General features: G+C 39.5%; 1 protein-coding gene across 4 annotated transcripts in view; it reads left to right on the forward strand.

Annotated features, from left to right (window-relative positions):
• HMG20A (high mobility group 20A) overlaps positions 1 to 21,515 on the forward strand; it is a 73,503-nt gene that overhangs the window by 43,185 nt on the left and 8,803 nt on the right. For all 4 annotated transcript variants that reach the window (XM_037502059.2, XM_037502058.2, XM_037502057.2 and 1 more), the window contains exons 2-6: positions 5,907 to 5,999; positions 10,730 to 10,877; positions 12,465 to 12,677; positions 15,903 to 16,035; positions 17,043 to 17,074. In XM_037502059.2, coding sequence (XP_037357956.1) covers positions 5,911 to 5,999; positions 10,730 to 10,877; positions 12,465 to 12,677; positions 15,903 to 16,035; positions 17,043 to 17,074 — 615 coding nt within the window. In that variant the 5' untranslated portion in view covers positions 5,907 to 5,910. The remainder of the gene's footprint in view (positions 1 to 5,906; positions 6,000 to 10,729; positions 10,878 to 12,464; positions 12,678 to 15,902; positions 16,036 to 17,042; positions 17,075 to 21,515) is intronic.

The following is a 21,515-nucleotide window of genomic DNA, read 5'->3' on the forward strand; positions in this document are numbered from 1 at the left end:
GTGTGGAAAGCTAAGTAGAGCCGGAGTTGATATTTACCTAGCACTCCTAAAAAGTGCGGTTAAGGATTTGGAGAATTTAGAAGCCTCATTCATTGCTGATGGGATTATAAAACAGTACAGTGCTTTAGAAAATAGTTTAGCAGTTCCTCAAAATGATAAACATGGAGCTACCATATAACCTAGCAATTTCATTGCTAGGCAAATACTCAAGAGATCTGAAAGCATGCTTACTGAAAAAGTTGTACACAGGTGTTAATAATCCCCATTGTTCACAATAACCAGAAAGTGGAAACAGTCCAAGTCTGACAGTTGATGAATGGATAATAAAATATTACAGAGCCATACAATGAAATATTACTCATCCATAAAAATGAAATAAAATGTAGATGCAGGGCCTCCCCGGTAGCGCAGCGTTTGAGCGCTGGGTTGCAAAGCTGCCCGCAGCCTCTGCGGCGCCGGTTCAATCCCCGGCTGCTCCCCGGCCACCAGAGGAGGGTCCCACATGACACGCAGACCTCTCCTGCTGCCCGCTGCTCCCCTCAGCAGTGTACTTCGGTCCTTCTGCCTGCTCTGCTCCCCGCTCTGGCTCTGGTGAATTCTCTAACCTTCCCACATTCTGACTGTACCCAGTGCTTGTATAAATAATAAATAAATAAATCTTTAAAAAAAAAATGTGGATGCAAATGCTACAATATGATGGACTTGGAAAACTTTTTGCTAAGTGAAAGAACCAGACACAAAAAGCCACACCTTGTGTGATTCCACTTATATGAAATCCTAGGCTAGGTGTACCCATAAAGCAGAAAACAAATCAGAGGTTACTGAGAGACCAGTGAGAGGGGAGAATGAGCAGTGAATACCAAGTTTCTTGCAGGGGAGGAGTTGGGAAGGTGATAAAAATGTTATAAAATCAATTGTGGTGTTAGTTGCATAATGTTGTAAATATATGAAATTCACTGAATTGTATACTTCTAAGGGGTATGGTATGTGAAATACATGCTTTAAGAAAATAAAGCAAAATAGGATGACTTTTAATATAAATGAGGACTGGGGTATGTGAATAGGTGGGTTTGGCAAGTTAGGTTTGAGTGGGTTGGAAATGTTTCACAGAGCTGATGTGGGGATTGGGAAATATCTAAAGAACATAGAGTGACTGCTGAGAACACTGAGGGCCCAGCTGTGGTTGAATAAATTTATATAGCACCCTATGTTTTGTGATTTTTTTTCTCTGACACCATCTTGAGCTAACAGAATTTATCTACATATAGGATATGAGGGAATAACAAGGGAAAGGAATTGCAATGTTGGCAAAAGAATATTTCAAATGTAGTCTTGGAATCTAAGACAGTACAGGGAAAATTAAGGGTCAAAGACTAGAGGTTTGGTTTAAGATAAAATTGTAGTAGAAGTAATTGAGAGAGCTGAAATGGTAGGAGATACTGGTCAGAGACTTTTGAAGTGGAGGTTGATATAGCCAAGTAACATGATTTTTAAAAGAACTGGGAGTTGTGCATAAGGCTACTAGCATGAAAAATGAGAGCAGAACCTTACCTCCCAGCTCTGATATGTATGGCTGGAGAGGGAATATGCTGTATCTCAGGACTTCAGGGAATAGGATAACATATGTAAAGTAAGGGCCAACCCCAGAGAACAGAAATTACAAATAATGCTTTCAGCACTATCCAACACATTTGGAATAATGTATTTTTTTTAAGATTTATTTTATTTGTCTAAAAACCTAAGGTGAGATATTTTATGAATGCTTTTGTTTTTTTTTAAATATATTTGTAATGAAGAAGAATTGTTTCTGAAAAACTTAAGGCAGTGCCAAATATCTTTGTTCTGAGAGTTTTAATAGAAGGCAAATATTTATTATTTGGCTACATTTAGAGCATGTTTACTATTAATTTGTAGGACATTTGATCCTCTGATTAAAAGAAATGAAGCTGGTTCTAGTGAGTAAAATAGTTTTGAGTGGATTTTCCCATTGTTTTTTACATGCAAAGATGGAGTTGCTGTTTTCTCATACACTCTTGATGGATATATTGATACTCTTTTTTTAAAAAGATTTATTTATTTATGTATACAAGAACTGGGGTGCAGGCCAGAGATGTGGGGAGTGAGAGGATTCACCAGGGACAGTGGGGAGCAGAACAGGCAGATCAACTGAAATACACTGCTGAGGGGAGCAGCGGGCGAGGCAGGAGAGGTCTGCTGCGCCATGTGGGTTGCTCCCTAGCCAGGTATCAAACGCATGCTGCAGTGGCTGACAGTAACTTGATAGCGCTGAGATTTTAATCCCTGCGCCATCAGGGAGGCCTTAACATAGTCTTAACTGTTGAGGTTATCCCTTTTGTTGGGAAAGGTTTCTAGAACAATCTTAGTTAAGGGACATTTCTGTAACTCCACTTAATGTTCCCCTTTTGGACCCTATATTGACTAAAGCAATGTTCTAATTGTGATTTGGCTCCCCGTATTACAACAAGGGGAAAATGTGTTGATTGGCCAATAATTATTTAGTGTGCTTGTTATAATTCTCATTACAGCTTTTATAATCATCATTAAAATATCTTACATAGGCACTTTGTTTTATATATCAATTTTATGTTCATGACTGGTTAAAAGAAATTTTTAGGTTTCCAAAACTAAAGTCCAGACCCTGTGTAGGGTAAGGAAAAATGTCAGGCTTTTCTGCCCTCCCGCCATCAGGATAGATGATGGATCCTTGCCGTCCTAAATGCATGCCTGATGGCAGCACCTGGAATAGGATGTGGGCATAGGTAGATGGGATTCACCTGGGCTGAGACTGGGCTTTTTTTTTTTTTTTATATAGAGGCATGTTTTCTTTCTTTCTTTCTTTATTTGTTTGTTTTTCTTTATACATGACTGGGCGCGGGAGGGTGAGAGAATTCACCAGAGCCAGAGCGGGGAGCAGAGCAGGCAGAAGGACCGAAGGACACTGCTGAGGGGAGCAGCGGGCGGCAGGAGAGGTCTGCGCGCCATGTGGGACCCTCCCCCGGTGGCCGGGGAGCAGCCGGGGATCGAACCGGCGCCGCAGAGGCCGCGGGCAGCTTCGCAACCCAGCGCTCAACCGCTGCGCCACCGGGGAGGCCCGAGACTGGGCTTTTAAGGGCGGCGTCATGAGGACGCCAGTAGAAGCCAAAAAAGAAGCTGAGAGAGAAGCAAGAGAAGCAGAAGCTGAGAGAAGGCCATAGAGCCCAGATGGAATGAAGACTTGCTGGGGGCTGGGAGGCCTGCCAGCCTCCCGGCTCCCCAGCACGCTTACCTGCTCTGTACCGGGTAAATCCCAATAAAAAGTCCTGCAAAAAGCCACTAAGGACTCTGACTCCTCCTTTACCCAGTTTGCATGGGATCAGAAAACCTGCACTATGCCCGGTCCTGACTCTACATATGTAAACTGCAGTGGAGAACCAAACTTGTATATAGCTTTGCCTTTATACTTCTCTTCTTTCTGCTTCCAGAGCAGCATTCATTACATTGCTTAAGTGCGTTGCATGGAATTTCAGAGTTCGGCGTGACCTCTGTACTGACACGTAATCAGGCATGCATGCTATGCTGAAGGGCTTTTGGCACTCGGTGCCTTGGTAGCCACGATTCCGTTTGAATCTCCCCTCCACCCCCACAGGCCTATGAGCGCAGATCCCGCAGGATCCCAGCCATATCTTGGGAATCATTTTATTTTCCAACTAATTGGACTGGTTTTAGAGGCCTTGGGTTTCACTGAACTTTTTCCTCATTTCCTTCTTTTGTTGATCTTGGCCCCTTAGCCTTCCACCCACTTATTACTCATTTCTTAGGGACCTGACTACTCAGTAACACTAGAGAAAATAGATCTGAAGTCATATGGGTTCAGTAAAACAAACTTAAGAGGGGGAGAAAAGCAAGATGTGAGCGTTCTCTGAACTTCCTTTGTTTATATGATCTGTTTATATGTTGTTAAGGGGGTGGTGTCCAGCTGCCTCCCATATTTCACAATGACTAAAGATATCTGGAAACACTCGTAAGAGGGTCATGCTGGCATAGTGAGGGAAAAGACACTTCATTTGTCCCCCACCAGATACTGTCATCTCTTGAGATGTGGGCGGGATGCCAGAAGCTTCAGGTTCTGATTCTTGAGGTTCCTGAAAGGCCACTTACTTCTAGGGAGGCTTTTCGTTAAAAAACACCAGTTCACAAATCCTCTTAAGGCTTGGGTGTGCATGCCTGCCTCTTTAAATGTTTGCTTGTTGTATATAGTTAGGCTGTGTAGAATCTAATCATTGCATTTTCTTTGGGGGTAAGGTGGTGTCAGCAGCCCTTAAAATCCCAGATTCTAATCTGGTTTGTGTGTCATGTGTACTAAAATGTAAGTACACTTGTGTCAGTATTATTCTGGAAAATGTCTAGAATGGAGTTTTGGGGTATTTGTTAGAGCCCCTTGTAAGCCCTCTGATCTTGAAGGGATTGAAAAGAGTGGCAAACACACCTGCATGGAGAATAAACTACCTGCGGCTGCGTAGGAGGCGCCTCTCTGCTCTCCGTGCTCTACCTGCTTGATGGCCACTGGGTACACAGACATGCGTTTTTTTCACATGGAGCTATTTATGGAAGTTGGTGTGCTAAACAACAGATTTAGAAGCAAAAACAAGAAAATAAACATCAGTCTTATCATTTGGGAAGTAAATTACTGTCTAAATTATTGTCTTCAACATTTAGAAGATGTCCGTGTCATCTGCGTTTTCTGCATATTTCCACCTCAGTGGGGTGGAGCCTCTCTGGGTTGCTGTGCTTTCCTCTTAATTGCTGTTTCACGAGGTCTCCTTAGCAGCAGCACCTGAAATAACTGCTGAGGGAGCGCCTAACTGAATGCTCATAATTTGCTTTTCAGTTCTCCCAGTTGATTGAGGCACTTTTCTTTTCTTGAGTGGTTTGCAGTTCCACTTAAGTGGCTGGTGTTTGGGGTCACTGGCGAGTGTTGTGTTTGACGATCACTTTCATGATGAATGGAGGGCTGCTGCTTTTAGCTCTGGGGGGCGAAGAGAAACCCGTGGTGGGAAACCTTGCATGGGAAAAATATTTCTTTGCAATGATGTGCTAAATGAAATCACTCTTATTGTCACGTTTTCCTTTATCCTTTCCGTCTGATGGCCATGAGTTCTTGTGATTTATTTGTTTCTTCACTTAAGCTTAGTTGTTTTCCTGTCCCAGGTGCATGCTGTTTCCGCAGTTGGTCATCAGTGATGCGGCGCATTTCTGACCTGGAAATGTGGTTTCTTTATCTCTGCGCCTCATCGGTCTGCTCTCCAGCCTTGCTTCCTTTGCATTACTCCCTTTTGGGGGACTCAGTTTGTTACCAGTTAGGCTAAGGATGATTCACCTGGGACTCAGAATTGGCACTGCTACAATAACAGTGCCTTTCTTTATATAATAATAGTCAAAGCACCTACCACCAAAGCTTTTCCCTGCTTATGAAGCACTGTCATTTTAATCCTTCACAGTGACCCTTTGGTTCAGCAGTTTCGTCTGTGTCCGGGGCTGTGAAATTGTATTGCAAGGAGGTTGAATTAACTTGCTCAGGTTTGCAATGCATCAAGTTACTCTGCTTAACAATTTTTATAGAAAATGAAGGCTACTGTTAAAGATACTGAGTGAACAGAAAGGAATTTTCCAAATATGTCCTGGTTGTTAAAATTTATTTTTAGTCTACTTAGTTGCGAAGACCGGGGGAGTTAAAAGCCCATTAACCATAGGGTTTAAATTAATGTATCAAGTCAAGAAAATAAATAATTCGCTCAGTTTGTATTCTGCTGCTCATGCGATAAAGTGAAGGAAGGTTGTCGTTTAAATTAGTGGAACTTCAGCTGGAAGTAATTAAGTCATTATTTTTTATTCTCTCTTCCCTTCAGAGAGATGGAAACCTTGATGACTAGTTCAGCCCTGCCTCCCCTTTTTGCAGATGAGGATGGCTCCAAGGAGAGTAATGATCTGGCTACAACTGGGTAAGCAGCTGCTTTGGGACCCTGGGCCTCTGCCTAGGCTTCAGAACAAAGCTTTCGGCAATGTATGAGATGCCAGAGAGGCAGTTTTAAATCATGAGACTAGAAGATACGGTTTTGTTGGGCAAAGAAAGTGTAACCATTGATTGTGAGCTGCTCTGTAATCTGCAGTTAGCTGTCGTTTGCGCTGGTTCCTGTGAACTGGAACAGCAAACGTTGGTCACTCCTGGTGAAGTGAACCACATGATCACCATTAAGGAAATACCTGCCAAGGGGCATGCTCTGAAAATCAAATGCATTTTCTGTTTGAATTGCCACTGATATTAAAATAATTTTTCCCCATAAGTCTTTTTTTAAGGTCATATTTTTTAGAATATGGTTCTTTATTCAAGATGCCTAGGAGCTCTTGCTGATTTGTGTTACTTTTTTCTGCCCCCGTCTCTTTTCTTTGGCATTTTTGGACAGATGTGTAAAGAATATAGGAAAGGGCTAATAGCGATAGCCCCTCTTTCCTTGAAAATCTGCTTCATTTGAATTTTTATCTTTTCTAAATTTAGAAGTTATTTGCCAAGGAAGAATTGTATTCACTAATAGATTGAAGTGCTAGCTAATCCTTAAGATGAATTATTTTAATATTCTTTAGAGCACTTTAAAAATAGACTACACTTTGTAATTGTTTCCTTCCCTCACATTCATTTCTTGCCTCATTAGTATTTGCCTTCTGACCTTAGTATTCAGGTGTCTTACTTAATCTTCAAGAGTTTTCCACAGGCTGCCTACTTGCAAAATCCAATTCATTCACTACAAATTTTCCAACTGTCTACTATGTGCCAAGCACTCTTTTAGGCGCTAGATTTTTAAGGAGTGACTAAAACAGACAAAACTTGTAGTCCCTACAGAATTCAGATTCTGCCAGGGAAGTCAAACAATAAAAAAGATAGATAAATAACATACTCAACTGATAGGAACTGTCAGTTAAAAAAATGAAGTAGAGAAGAAAGATCAGGAAGGTTTGGGGGTACAATTTTAGAAAAGATGACCCAGAAAGACTTGATAGACAAAGTGGCTTAAATCCAGATCTGAAAGAAATAGGTAGCCAGCATACAATTATTTAGGAAGATTATTCTAGACAGAGGGGGAAGTAATGCAGAAATCCCAAGGCAGGGGTGTCTCTACCTTTTAGAAATAGACAGGAGGTCGACATAACTGGAGCAGAGTATACCAGGGGAGAGGAAAAAGAGGGCCCTATTGGTGCTTTTCAGATTGTAGTCTACATAGAAATTGCCCAAAGAGCTTACTAAAATGCAGATTCTTTGTTAGAAAGTCTGAGCTAGGGCCAGAGACTCTACATGTAAAAAACTTCCCGGTGATGGCAGTGCTATTGGTATGAGACCCATATTTTAGCAAGGACTAGCTCGTGTAGGATATCATGAGTCAGATAAGCACTTACAGATAACTATTACTGTAAGTGAGATCTGAAGGCACTGGAGGATTTGGAACAGAATAAGATCTGACTTACATTTTAACAGGTTCCCTATGACTGTTATATTGAGAATAGAGTGAAGGGAGCAGGAGCTGAAGCAAGGAGACCAGTTAGACTCCTGAAATAGTTCAGGTGAGAAATGATGACCTGGAGAACATCACTAATGGCTTTGACAAGAGTATGCTGATAGAGCAGAGGAGCAAAAACCTAATTGGAGTGGGTTTCAAAGTAACAGGAATGAGGGTATGCTGTGAAGTATAGAATTCTAGATACATTTTGATGGCAAATCAAACAGGATTTGCCTAAAGACCAGATAAGATGTGAGAGGGAGGGAGAAGGCAAAGACAACCTTGAAGTTGTCTTTGGCCTAGGAGACCTAAGGGATGGAATTGCCGTTAATTTAAATGGGGAAAATGAACAGGTAGGGGAAGAATGTTAGGATCTCAGCTTTGGAGATTTTTAATTTGAAGTGATTATTAGCTATCCAAGCAGAGGTGTCAAATAGGTAGCTTGGTACCGGGTTCTGAGCTTAAGGGAGGTCCAGACTAGAAAGAGAAACTTGAGAGCCATTGGTATATAACTTCTATTTAAAGCCACACAATGAGATCACTGAAGAAATAAGCACTGTTTACAGACCAAGGAGAAGAGATCTACTGCCTGAGCTCTGGCATAGTTCAGCGTTTCCAAGTCAGGCAGAAGAGGCGGAGTCCACAAAGACAGCTAGAGGATAGCAGGAAAACTAGAGAAGTGCAAGTCCTGGAAACCAGATAAAAGGGATTCCAGGGGAATGGAAGGAGCCAGTTATCTAAGGTACATCTGGAAGTTCAGGTGAGATCAGTTCTGGGAAATGATACTGCATTTACCATGGAAGTCAGTGGTAACTTGACAAGACTTGTCAGCATGTCTTTAGAAAGAAATTGTGGAGAAATTGAATTAAAATCAATAAATAGCAACAGTTCTTTAAAGGAAAAGAGAAAAATGAAGCGGGTCCAAGAGAGTGAGTTTGTTTTTTTTTTTTTTAATTTGTTTTCTTTTTAAGAGTAATAATGCCACATTTGTGTGCTGATTAGACTAAGACAGTAGGGAAGAAGAATTGGTGATGGGCAAAATTGAGGAATAGCTATCTGTTTTGAGTAAGCTAGAGGATGTGGGACCCAGAGCACAAATGGAAGCGTTGTTGGACAGTTCGTTCATAGGAACAAAAAAAAATCTTTGTGTTTTTCAGTCTTTATCCAACTTACTACCTTCAAGGCTTTTGACTCCTTCCTGCACTCTCTGCTGGTTTCTGTCCATTTTACTCGCAGAGTCATAAGACTGGTACTTCTTCCCTGGTTTAGTTCTTATATTTCATTGAAATGAGAATGGGTAAGAGTTAGTAACTTAAAATTGATGGCACAATTGAAATGAGAATGTTCCAGAGAAAAGACAGTTGCCAAAGACATCCAAAATGATTGAAATATTTGGAAAAACAGCTGCTGAGGTCAACCTGGCTCAGAGAACATGACTGGCATTGAATTTATACATTCTCTTATCCTTTTTCAAAGAATCTCAAAAATATAGAGACCTTCTCTGGAAATCATCCATTACGTTTTCTAAAAAGTGTCAGAGAAGTATAAACTCTTTCATTTCCAGCACAGTCTATATCTGCTTTAATTCATTTCTCAGTTCACTATAATCTGGTTATTATGCCCATAATTCCACTAAACTGTATATTCTTAAATTGCCAGCATCCTTCTGCTGAAAAATATCTTTGTTTTATTAAACATCTGCAACGTTTTATTTGGTTAATACCCCCTTCTTCAAAGTCTTTCCACCTTGGCCTCTAAATTAATGCCTTTCTAACTCTTGATCCTAAAATGTTACTGCTCCAACAGTTTTCTATCCTGACTTTTCTTCTCACCATCTTTCTGGAGACTATTTAGCACTTCTCACTGTTCCTATGGTCTGGTGCCTCTCAAATCTGTCTCTGTGGGACAGCTATATTTAGTTGTGCCATGAGTGTTTGAAACTTTCTTGTACACACACACACTCCAGTAGTTACCTTGTTTAAGGGCACATAGTCCCAAAATCTGGAACCTCAGAAGTACCTTTGACTCATTTTTTTCCTTCGCTGTTTATATTCAAATTTGTTATTGAGTTTCCTCCATTTTCCTCCATTTTACCTCTCTCTTAGCTTTTTCTTCCCTGTCCTCCATCCTGCCCACCCTTCTCTCTCACTTCACTTTATTGCAGTAGCCTCCTTGTAGGTTTCCCTATTATGCCTTGTTCTTTCTGCCTGTAATGATGTGGTCTACCTGACGCGTTCCTATTTATCTTTTAGGTCCTTATCTCTAAAATCTTTCATAATATCCTCACCATACATATAAAATCATCATACTCTTTACTGTGCCCTTATGGCACATTTTACAAATCTGTTTTAGTACTCTGTTTTATAAATCTCTGTTTTGGTACTTATATTGCATTGTAATTGTTTGCCTATAACACGAGGGAGTATACATTCTTCCAAAATAACCACCGATGGCTACTCTCTTACAGTTTCCTCCCTCCAAACTGCCTAGCACATGGTGTTGTCTTTTCCTCCATTCCTTTATCCACATATGATAGGATGAGTCAGTCTAAGACCCAACCACCATCCATAAGTTCTTGTGTTCACTTTTCAGAAGAGTAAGAACTGGTTTGCTGAGCTCATCTACAACAGAATAATGGAAACAAAAAAAGAAATATATCTTGTCTGATTTATTATCATTTATACCTGAACTTAATAATATTGACAGTAAGATGGTCTGGTTGTCTATAATCCAAAAAAAGAATAGCCTTCAAGAGCTCTTTTTTGATGGGGCAGCCTACCTCCACAACTTTAATTCCTGTGCTCCTTTTCCATTAATAGTATTTTCCCTTTACGTGGAGATCCAGGAAAGGAAGCATATGAAATTCTGTTACATACTCAAAACTAAGATATGAAGTCTATTGTGAGGGATGAGGTAATTTGGGGAGAAAAGATTATAGCTGTTTTTGGTAGGAGACTTCTTCATGTTACTGACTTCTTCAAGTACTGAAACCATTTTTTAAATACTCTGTAGCTATTGTGGAGACATTATTGTGTACATTTACACAGAATGAAGCAGGGGAATTAATTCAAGGACTGGTAGGTGTTTTTGCTGGCAGTGAAATTTGTCTTGAACCTAGGCTGAATAGGAGTTTTTGATGCTGTTGATACTGAACTTTTACACTTCTGCCTATTATTCTTCAGTTTAACACACCCAGAAGTTCCATATAGTGGTGGAGTCACATCATCCACTAACAACTCAGAATTCGTGGAGGATCTCTCTCAAGGGCAGTTGCTTCAGAATGAGCCTTCTAATATAGCAGAAGGCAATGAGCAAAGGCATGAAGATGAGGTGAGCCCCCAAGCATCTCCCATTTACTGGTCTGTGAAGCTTCTGAAAAAGCAGTTGCCAAGGGATTTGATCAAGGGCTCCTCATCTGGCCTTCTTATATTTTATTTCACATAGAGCCATATATTAATGGCTTTAACTACATAGACACAAACTCTTTTTATCCCCTTTCTAAGAAATGTATACCTATATCATATTAGAAGCTCAACAAATGCATATAGAAGGAGCGAGTGATTTAATTAAATAATTGATGAGAAGTCCACATTCCCTTGTTCTAGGCCCCACACTGCTCACACACCCTGAGTGTGGACTCACGGGTGCCCAAAAGAGTCCCAGCATTTGCCAAATCCTCACTCTCTCCTCACTCTCGCATTTTCTGTAATTCACACAGAGACTCCATATGCTTTGGCAGTCGTGCCCTTGGTGGACTCTCAGCATTCCTCCCCAATGACTGATTCCATTGTCTATTTAAGGCACTTTTTTCCTGCCATAAAACAAATCAATACTGCTATTGATTTTTTTGTCTTTTTTCTTATTGTAAAAAAGGTGATTTTTTTTTTTTTCATGTTGGCATTCTTAAAGTTTGTGATGAATGCTTAAAGCTTCTTAGACACCTTAAAAACTTTTGTAGTTTTAATGCTACTAGATTTGCAAAACAAAAACAAGGGAGAAAATGAATACAAAATACATTATTATCCCAATGGTGAATTATTGCACTGCTTTATGTATATCTGGAGGATTGCATGCTTTAATCACTGTTTAGATAATTTTGTTCATTTTGCTCATCTTTTTCTTTTCTGTAATAAGAATTTTTATATCCATAAAATGTTATTAACTGCTAGACTCTATGTAATTGTAAAATTATAAAGCAAAAAATTGATGCACTTACATCTCATCTAAAAGGGCTGTGGTCAAACATCAGTGGTAACATCAGTTCTTTTCCGAAACTTTTTAGAGATGATTTCATCTTTTGATTTAATTAATAACGCAAAGACCTCTAGTTTCTTGAAAAAATCTCAAGGAACAAATCATCAAGCTGAAGAACTCATCTTTATTTTGGGTATATTATACTCAAATGAAATTTTTCTAAGAGTTAGATATTAATTTTAAAATTGATATGCTATCTGCTGTGGGAAATGGAAGCTGATTCTGAATAGTATCAGTCAGAAATACCCTTCATGAATGATTTTGTATCCCTATACTACAACTTTTCTCTTCATTTCCCCTGTTCATGTGACAGCATCTTATTCAGATCTACTGTGACAATGTCTCCATTTCCCACCTAGCATATTCCTCTCTCAGAAGTCAAGACTTGTTAAGGGCAAGTGAAGGCCAAAGCTTTGCATTACCATGGCACCACTGCTTCTCATCTGTTAGGGTCAGCAGTAAATCAGCCCTCTAGTGCAACAGTTTATGTAATGTGGTACCTAGAAGGGTCTGCAAGTGAACATCTTAGCGGCCCTTCTTGAATTGTTTCCCTGACAAATTTGGACCCTGTTTTGTTTGTTGGTATTGATTGTTGTATTTGGGGCAGGGGCATTTTGTTGTTGTAATTTGGTTTTTGGATTTTTATTTTGTCTTGTTTTCTAGCAAAGAAGTAAACGAGGAGGTTGGTCCAAAGGAAGGAAGAGGAAGAAACCTCTGCGAGACAGCAATGCACCCAAATCCCCCCTTACAGGATATGTTCGATTCATGAATGAGCGTCGAGAACAGCTTCGAGCTAAAAGACCAGAAGTCCCGTTTCCAGAAATCACCAGGATGTTGGGCAATGAATGGAGTAAACTGCCTCCTGAGGAAAAGCAGGTAACTGTTCCTATTATTGATCCTTTGCTTGATTTTGGTATCTCAAAACAACTTTTATCAGAAAAACAAAGAGGATAGGGCCTGATAGCCTAGAGGTTAAAGGTTAAGTGTCAGTGCTAGCACCTCGATGGCCTGAGTTCGATCTCCAGCCAAGAATCTGACCCACATGGTGCAGCAGACCTCTCCTGTCTCGTCCACTGCTCCCCACTCTCTCTGGTGAATCCTCTCACCCCCCGCACCACTGGCTTACATCCCAGTTCTATGCATATATAATAAATCTTTAAAAAGAGAGAGAGAGAGAAACAAAGAGGATAATGGTTGATTTTTCAATTTTGTCACATGCTTAGGAGGTCAGAATGTCAGGGTCCCCATGGCTCCTTTCTGTAGCTCAGTGGTTTTTACACTCCTTCACAGTCCACGGCAAGGGTGTGAGCAGGAGCAGCTCCACTTTTCTGTGCTGAGAGTCCAAAATTTTTAAAGTAGTCAAATATTAAGAAATTTATCAGCGTAATTTATTCTACCAAGCTAAATGGAAAAGTCTTGAATTAAATGAGAAAAGGTCATTTGATAAAATTCTGCTACATAAGATTTACATTTAAGAAAAAGATTTTGCTGCTTTAGTAATTTTTTTTTCGTAACTAGAATTCTGGCAAATTTGACCTACTATAGAAAATAAAGTAAGAACTACTTGAATGCATTCTTCTCTAAGACAAAAACTAACCCTCCTGCAAAACTGAAACCTATACAACCTATACAATTTGTTGGAGAAATTTGAGAGGAAATCAGGACAAGATAGCCATGAACTGGTTGAAATGCAGCAAAAGCAGAGTGGTAGTAATGATTGTGGGAGTGTCTTTCAGTTAAAAATTTCTGGCATTTTCAACATCAGGATGATAGCTATATTTCTTTTATGTCTTTTACTCAATTATGACGTACACTCTTTTTTTGTTAACTTTGTGATTATTATTTTAGAGGTGGAAAGAAGTCGTTTGTCTTCCTTCTCTTTCTACAGAAGTACGGGGTAGTAAATGTTGGATGAAATAATAAATACAACTTTTGTCACTCTTATGGTTAAGAAAAAATTAATATATCCTCTTTAAAAAGGATTCCACACAGATTAAAACCAACTTGAAAAATACTCTCAGGAATTAACTGAATTCAAAAAAGTTCAAACAAATGAGATTAAGTTGCAACGTGAAGTTCTGTGTACTGTGCTAACAAGCGGTGGAAGGCAGTGTGTATTGCCCATTATTTTAGTTTTAATGTATAAAGGAATTGTGAGGTGTACAGGCTATGTGACTCTTATTTTTCAAATGTAATACTTGCTCATTGCTTAAAGTTTTTTCAGACAATACAGAAATGAGTAGAGAAAAAAATAAAAGTAATTATCTCTAGGGATAGTCCTGTTAGGTAGTACAAAGGTTTTTGTTTTTTGAACCTTTTATTTGAAAATAATTTCAAATGTACAAAAGTTGCAAACAGAATACTATAAAGGACACCCAAATAGAAATACCCTGCTCACTGTTAACACCTTTTATTCCTTTTTCCACGTGGATATGCACTCAGACTCTCCAGTGCTTGCTCATTGATTCCTGTGGATAAGCCTAGATTCTCGCTCATCTTGCCCTCTCCTCTTACACACACACACACAGTATGTGCTTTTCTGAATCATCTGGGAGCAAATTACAAATATCATGGCCCTTTACCCATAAATATGTCAGTATGTATTTCCCAAGGATAAACACAAGTTTTCTTATATAACCACAGTATAGTTATCAATTCATAATTTTAAATTAACGCAATATATTGCTCTAACCTATCTCTAACCTATCATCCATATTCTAGTTTTGTCAGTTGACCAAGCATCATTCCTCTATAACATTTTTCCCCAGTCTGGGGTCAGGTTTTGAAATTGGTATTTAATTCTCTAGATTCATTTAATTGGGCTATTTCCACAGTCTTTGTCTTTATTACACTGATGTTTTTTAACAATGTAACGAACTCCCCCCCCCCTTTGTTTACCGTTATCAGAACATTCCTCACTTTGTATTTGTCTGATGTTTCCTCTGATTAGATTGAGGTTATGCATTCTTGGTCAGAATGCGGCCTAAATGGTAATGTCCTTCTCTGGCCGTAGCATATGCAGGCACAAAATGTCCTTTTATTCCTCACCAATAGTGTTAATTTTGTTCACCCAGCAAAGTTGTCTATGGAGAGACATTTTAAGAACATGCAAATAGCATGTTCTAAATTTCCCCCTGGATTTAGCATTGGTTGGTGACTTTTGCCTGATCTAATCCCTACCATGATCGTTGCAAAACAATAATTTTTTAGTTCCAACACTCCTTCCACATTCACCAGTCAGCCTTCCGCATTCCTCTTCCTTCCCCTCCCCATTTATGTGTGTTTCTTACCTATTAATAAGTGGTGTGCGTGTATAGTTTCCTTTTTTTTCTCTAATGGTCATTCACCCGTTGGATGTTCCCTACATTTGGCTCTTGTAGGAGACAAGGTTTTTACCATGATGTCTATCTCCAGTTTATGTTCACATAGTATTTTTATATTTTGTATATCTAATTGACGAATGAAAAGGACAAGGCATTAAACAAAATTATCCTGGTAGATCAATGAACTTTGTTTAAATAATTAATAGCTCAAAGCATGTAGATATAGTTCTCTCGAAGTGGTCCATTTTAGGTCCATTGGATGAGGTCATTCTTTTTTATGTTCTTTGCGTTTCTGGGCTTTAGTTTCCCACTCTTCTGGCTTTTAAAAGGCCAGTTGATGTATGAGATCATGCCCTCAGAATGGTTTAGGGATGGAGAAACAAAGCAATATTCCATCCCTTCCCCTGGGAAGATTAAGTGTGCGTATATGGTATTTAACCCTCCTGAGAATGCTAGTAGCCATGTGGAGCTCTGTTTGTAGGTTTAGAGAAATAACTATAATTGTCTTTATGAATTTTTAAGAGAATGTTCTCATTAGGACGTGTCTTCATTAAATTAGAAAAGGCAGTAAATAGCCTAAAAAGTCATAATCACCTGTTTCATAAGAGGGATTATATTATTGTATTCATATAACTTGTTATTTTTTTCTCCCATAAAGCTTATTCCCTGTATACATTATTTTTCATATTCTAATTGTCCTGTTTTCTTCAAATAGGTAATTGATATTTTACCTAAATAACATCTCTTTCTTGAAAGTAATTCCACATTTCTTTCCTAGCGCTACCTTGATGAAGCAGACAGAGATAAGGAGCGTTACATGAAAGAACTGGAGCAGTATCAGAAGACTGAGGCCTACAAGGTCTTCAGCAGGAAAACCCAGGACCGTCAGAAAGGCAAATCTCATAGGCAAGGTATCAGAAACAGACCAAGCTGGACTAGTAGTTTGCTGTGCTTGGAGTGTCACAAAATCTCCTCTTAGAGTGCTAAATATCATAGCAAGGCTTCTCTCATTTCTCTGTCCCCTACATTTACTTACAAGCATTATCTTAGAATTTTACTACAAACACATTGCTCTCAGAAATTTCCATTGGGTTTCCATATCCAGCATCAACAATTTGGCCTGTGCTCCAAGATCCCTTGTAGATAGCTGTGTTTTGTTTTGTTTTGTTTTTTCCTAATTCCCAATGTAGATAGAGTTCTCTGCCCCTAAACAAGTCTGTCTGCTAAACTATGTAACTATCTTGCTTTAACACCTCTAAGCCTTTCATGTGCCATTTCTCTTTGCCTCCAGTGATCATCCTTTTTATGTATCCATGCATGCATGCATGCATTCAAAATATATGAAGCAAGCACCTCCTGTTACCTGTCAGGCTTTTATCTAGGCATTATGGATACCACAGTGAATGAACAAGATAGACAAGATCCCACTCCTCGTGGAGCTTTTGTTCCCCATTAAAATTATTTATCAGTGCTGCAAGTTCCCCTTCTTCAGGAAACACTGCCAAAGAAGCCCCACCCATAACCAGTCAGTCATTCCTTAGCCATTGCATCTTCTCCACACTTGGGCATTTGCCTTGTTAAACTCTCTTGCTGTGCAAGGAGCCTTGGTGTGTGTTTCCCATCCGGTACCCAACCCTGTTCTCCCCAAGGTAAGAACTGTCCTGCTGTTTCTCTGGTGTCTAATTTTACAGCCTGTGAGTATGGGGCTCCCTTTAACTTTTGTTGATTGAATGATTAAAAAAGCATGAATGGCTTCTTGGCTTTTGGCTAAGAGCAAGTGATAAATAAAGCATGAGAGAAAATAGATGTGAGAATCTACCTATTCCAGCGGTTTTCATAGCTTGACATAGTCATATGCTTGGGTTTTATTGTTGTTTTGTTTTTCAACTTCATGTTCTCTTATTCTTTCATATTTCAGATGCAGCCCGACAGGCCACTCATGACCATGAGGTAAATTAGTTTTTAATCTATATGTAATATCGATTTACAATACTGTGGTTTGATTTTTTGATTGTTTGAAATGCTGGGGTTTTTTTAATGGATAGCAGATTATTTCAAATACCAAATTTAGATTGACTTGCTTTAGCTCAAGGATTCTTTGCATGTAGTCATTAATCTGTCCTTGAATTACAACCCTTGCTCCAGTCATTTCTTGTGATCCAAGACAGACAGAATGGGAAGTATAGAAATGAGGACCAAACGAAAACTGTAATTTGTAGTTTATCATCATCAAATATCTTTTTTTTTTATTTATTTATTTATTTATAGAAGAACCAGGGTACAGGCCAGATGTGTGGGAGGGTGAGAAGATTCACCAGAGACAGAGTGGGGAACAGAACAGGCTGACTGACGAAATACATTGCTGAGGGGAGTAGTGGGCACGACAGGTCTGCCTTGCCATATGGGACCCTCGCTACCCAGCAGGGATTGAACCGGCGCTGCAGAGGCTGTGGATAGCTTCACAGCACGGTGCTCAACCGCCTGCACCACCAGGGGAGGCCCTTCATCAAATATCTTATTTGACTCTCAAAAAATTATTTAGGGTTCCAGAATGTGGTTAATGAACGATTCAACTACAGTGTGGACAAAGCACAAATAATAATATCTTGTTCCCTGTGCCTCCTTTCCTCATTGATACATTTGTTTACTGGCCTTTTTCCCTCTATTTGGTTTAACCTCATTTCCAATATTTAGGCTAGAGAGAGAGAAAGTAGAGAGGAGAGAGAGAGCACCAGGCTATGGGTAATGTATGGTTGTGAAAAAATAAAATTTGTATTATTTCCTGCTTTAAAATGCTCAGACTCATCATTGCTTACCAGATCACATTCAAATTCAACAATCAAGTGTCTTCTGTAATGAAGTCCCATCTTAGCTTATATATTAAAAGCCTTTACTATTCGCTGTCATCTGGGAACCCCATCTTTCATGCCGGTGCCCATATTCTTTCTTTCACAAGAATACTTTTTCTCCCTCGCTCATTTTTCCACCTCCCCATCATCCCATCCCATTCAAAAATCCTACTCATCCTTCAAATCCTATTGCAAGTTTTATTTTCTCCCTCAATCTTTTCCTGTTTCTTCCAACCCCTTTAACCCTCATAGCTTACTGTATTTCTCTTTGTTGATCTGACCTGGTATCGGGGGTTTTCTAGTGCTTCTATTATTCGTACTCATGTATTATTATCTCTTTTAAGACACACAATCTAGTTTTCACCTTGAACTAGTGCTAGCACGGGTACCACCTAACATGCTGCCCTTGCCTGGAGGAGGTTTTCCATAAATACTTTTACACAAACTCCACTTGCTGAAATGACAGTGGGACTTTTCATTGAAAGAGTTATTTTTGATGTACTGTTTTGCATGTATTTAGTTGTTTATTAAATCAAGGGAATCATTTCTTCAAAACAATCACTTATCTTGGTGCTATAGTTCTCATACTTAATTTGGTATTGGTGACCATCAAAACATCAAGAAAAGATTTTGACTCTCAGGGCCTCCCTGGTGGCACAGGGGTTAAAGTCTCAGCGCTATCAAGCTATGGTCAGCCACTGTGGCATGAGTTTGATCTCTGGCTGGGGAGCTAACCCACATGGCACAGCAGACCTCTCCTGTCTCACCCGCTGCTCCCCTCAGCACTGTATTTCAGTAGATATACCTGTTCTGTTCCCCACACTGTCTCTGGTGAATCCTCTCACCCCCTGCACCTCTGGCCTACACCACTTCTTATATGCATAAACAAATAAGAATAACTCCTTTTTCAAAAAAAAAGATTTAGACTCTCAGGTCAAATAGATTTATTATCATCCATGAATCATTAAGTGAGGTAGATAGTAAATATTAAAATTTTATTCTTCATATAAATTCTATGTAAGTGTTTATATGACATTTCTGTACTCTAATTTAAATGAATATCTTTTGCTTGAGAAACCACATTCTTTATAAATTGTAATTGAACTGTATTGCAAAGTTTCCATTTTGCTATATACTTGTAAAATTACATATTTCTCCATTTTGTCTATGTGCCCACCCACCACTATCATGAAATTTCCATACTTCTCTTTCCCTATTAAGCATCCTTTATAACTTCTCTGTTCTTTATGGTTGCAAAAGAAAATTTGGACAGTAACCTAAAATATTAGATTGCACACTTTCATCTCAATTTAACTGACTCACTTCGTCACTATAAGATTTCGCTGGCCAAAACGTAGGTGACATTTTTATCTTCAGCAAAGTCAATAGCCGTAGTCAGAAAAGATTTAGCAGATTTAGTCATTCATAAAAACTGCTGCTGATTTGAGAAATGAAGTATTTTCTTAAAATACATTATTTAGTATAATGTAAGTTTGTTATTTGTGAAAAGAAATATGTCTCTTTGATTTCCATCTCAGCATTGGAAGCATGTTACATAACCCCCAGAAGGGAAGGAATAGGTGGAGGCAGCAGTCGTTTCTCAAATATACATACAGTTGGCTCTATAAATCTGCCTACAGGCATGGCCACATAAGAATGAAGCTCTCTAATGTTAAGATTACTGACTTGATTAATGTCCCTCAATGTATCAGTTTTTATCTTTCATTGAATAATATCTTTCCTAAACCAGGTAATTTCAAAACAATTGTAGTCAAAAATAACTGGCTTGACAGTTTTTTAAACGTAGTTACACAGGGATTTCCTTACATATAACTTCTTAGTATAATAGGAGTTAATCAAAATAAGAAAGTTCTATGGGTGAAAAGCAGCCACAGAAACCCGAGGGAACGGAGGCGATGAATTAAACCTGAAGGATGACCCAGGATTTGTTGGGGCACCTCAGAGCAGGTGACTAGTTAGCGGCAGAAGTGTGGCCAAAGCCCAGCCTCTGCAGCCCAGGTGAGCATGGCTGCACCTGCCCCGCTGGAGGAAATAAACAGTGTTGAGAGTTAAAATGGGCCTGATTTCCTGATAGCGGCACAAGTTGTTGCCAGTTAAGACAGAAATGATTTCGTTTGCATATAGTAAAGAACCCGTTTGTATTCTTAAATGGAAATTAGATGTCTGAGAAAGCAAGGCCAACGCCGTTACGTGTGGCAGCAGGGCCCTGTAGCCTGGTGCACCGTATCACCGTATTCCCTGAAGTTGAGGCCTGAAGCCTAGATCACAGCAAAACAAGTTCAGCTCAAAAGTGCCTCTGTTTGCTTGGCCTCTACTCAATATATAGAATGAAAAATCAAAGTGAAGAGTATTCTTGCTCCTCTCACACCAAAGGCCAGCCCACTAGACCCAAGAGTCAGCTAGTGTTACTTTCAAGAAAGTGTCCACATTTCATATGAGGACTAAGATAGAAACAATAATTTTGTTTCTCCTTTAATTTATGAGAAATGACAAAATGACACTCAGTCTGAACAAATTAGACCCTTTCAATGAAGAGGTAATGAAATCCTTATGATTTTAATCCCTTGAGCCATCCTTAGAGCTGCTTAAGTATATCCGAGCCCCCAGGAGGATCCTCTTCATGCCTCGTAATGTACTCAGTAATGGAGGAGAGCTGATGGTTTTGATTACCACTCTTCCGTTAAGTAGAATTTCTCTGTTGCTTTTCAGAGACTGAACAGTTTCGCTTAATTGCTTTGGTGTTTCTTATTTTGCACTCCAAAGTCTGTACCAAGGGGCGGGCAGCGTGTTACTCATTACGGGGTGCTCTCCTGTGCCCTAACGTAGTTAGCTTGCTCTGAATTGATCCTATGAAGAGGAGATCAAGTCCTTGGAGAGGGCTCTTGGTACCATGGTGATGGGAGCCAAACATCCTCACCTACCCACCTGATGGGCAGGCATTTAGACTTGTGGCTAGCTAACTGATGCAATACGAGGAGGGCTGAGCAAGGGTAAGGCGAGCAAGTTGTAAGACTTGATACTCGTGGTCAGTGGATTTTTGTTTGTGCCTTGAATGTGCTGGGGTTGTGTGTCATAGGGTTTCTGTCCTGCAGCAGCCTAGTAACGGGGTAAAAGCTCGTGATGAGCCAGTAGAGAGAAAGCCACTTCCAAGATTTCTAAGATCCCTTCCAGAACCAGATTTGTTTGTTTATACATCATTTCTCTTTGAAATCCACAAAGAACTGGTTCGAGGTAGAACTTTGAATGTTAGAACTGGGGTTTTCAGTGATAATTTTGTTTAATTTTAACAACTTAATTTTAAGTTGTTCTGGGAAACTTTACTTTCAGAGATTAAAGATGGGGTAAAAATTCAGTGTTCTGAGAGTTTCCACGGGTTAATACATAGTTTTTCAGACTTCCGTCTTAGATGTCTCCCTCAATCAGCTGCCATTAGCAGGCAGTTCACACAGCCTCCCCTTACAAGGCATACACTGATAAGAAAACAGGAGCTTGGCCATCAGAAGTTCCTCATTTATTGTTCA

Source organism: Talpa occidentalis, unplaced genomic scaffold (genome assembly GCF_014898055.3).
Source record: "Talpa occidentalis isolate TD23 unplaced genomic scaffold, MPIMG_talOcc4v2.1 talOcc4.11, whole genome shotgun sequence".
NCBI classification, from domain to species: domain Eukaryota; kingdom Metazoa; phylum Chordata; class Mammalia; order Eulipotyphla; family Talpidae; genus Talpa; species Talpa occidentalis.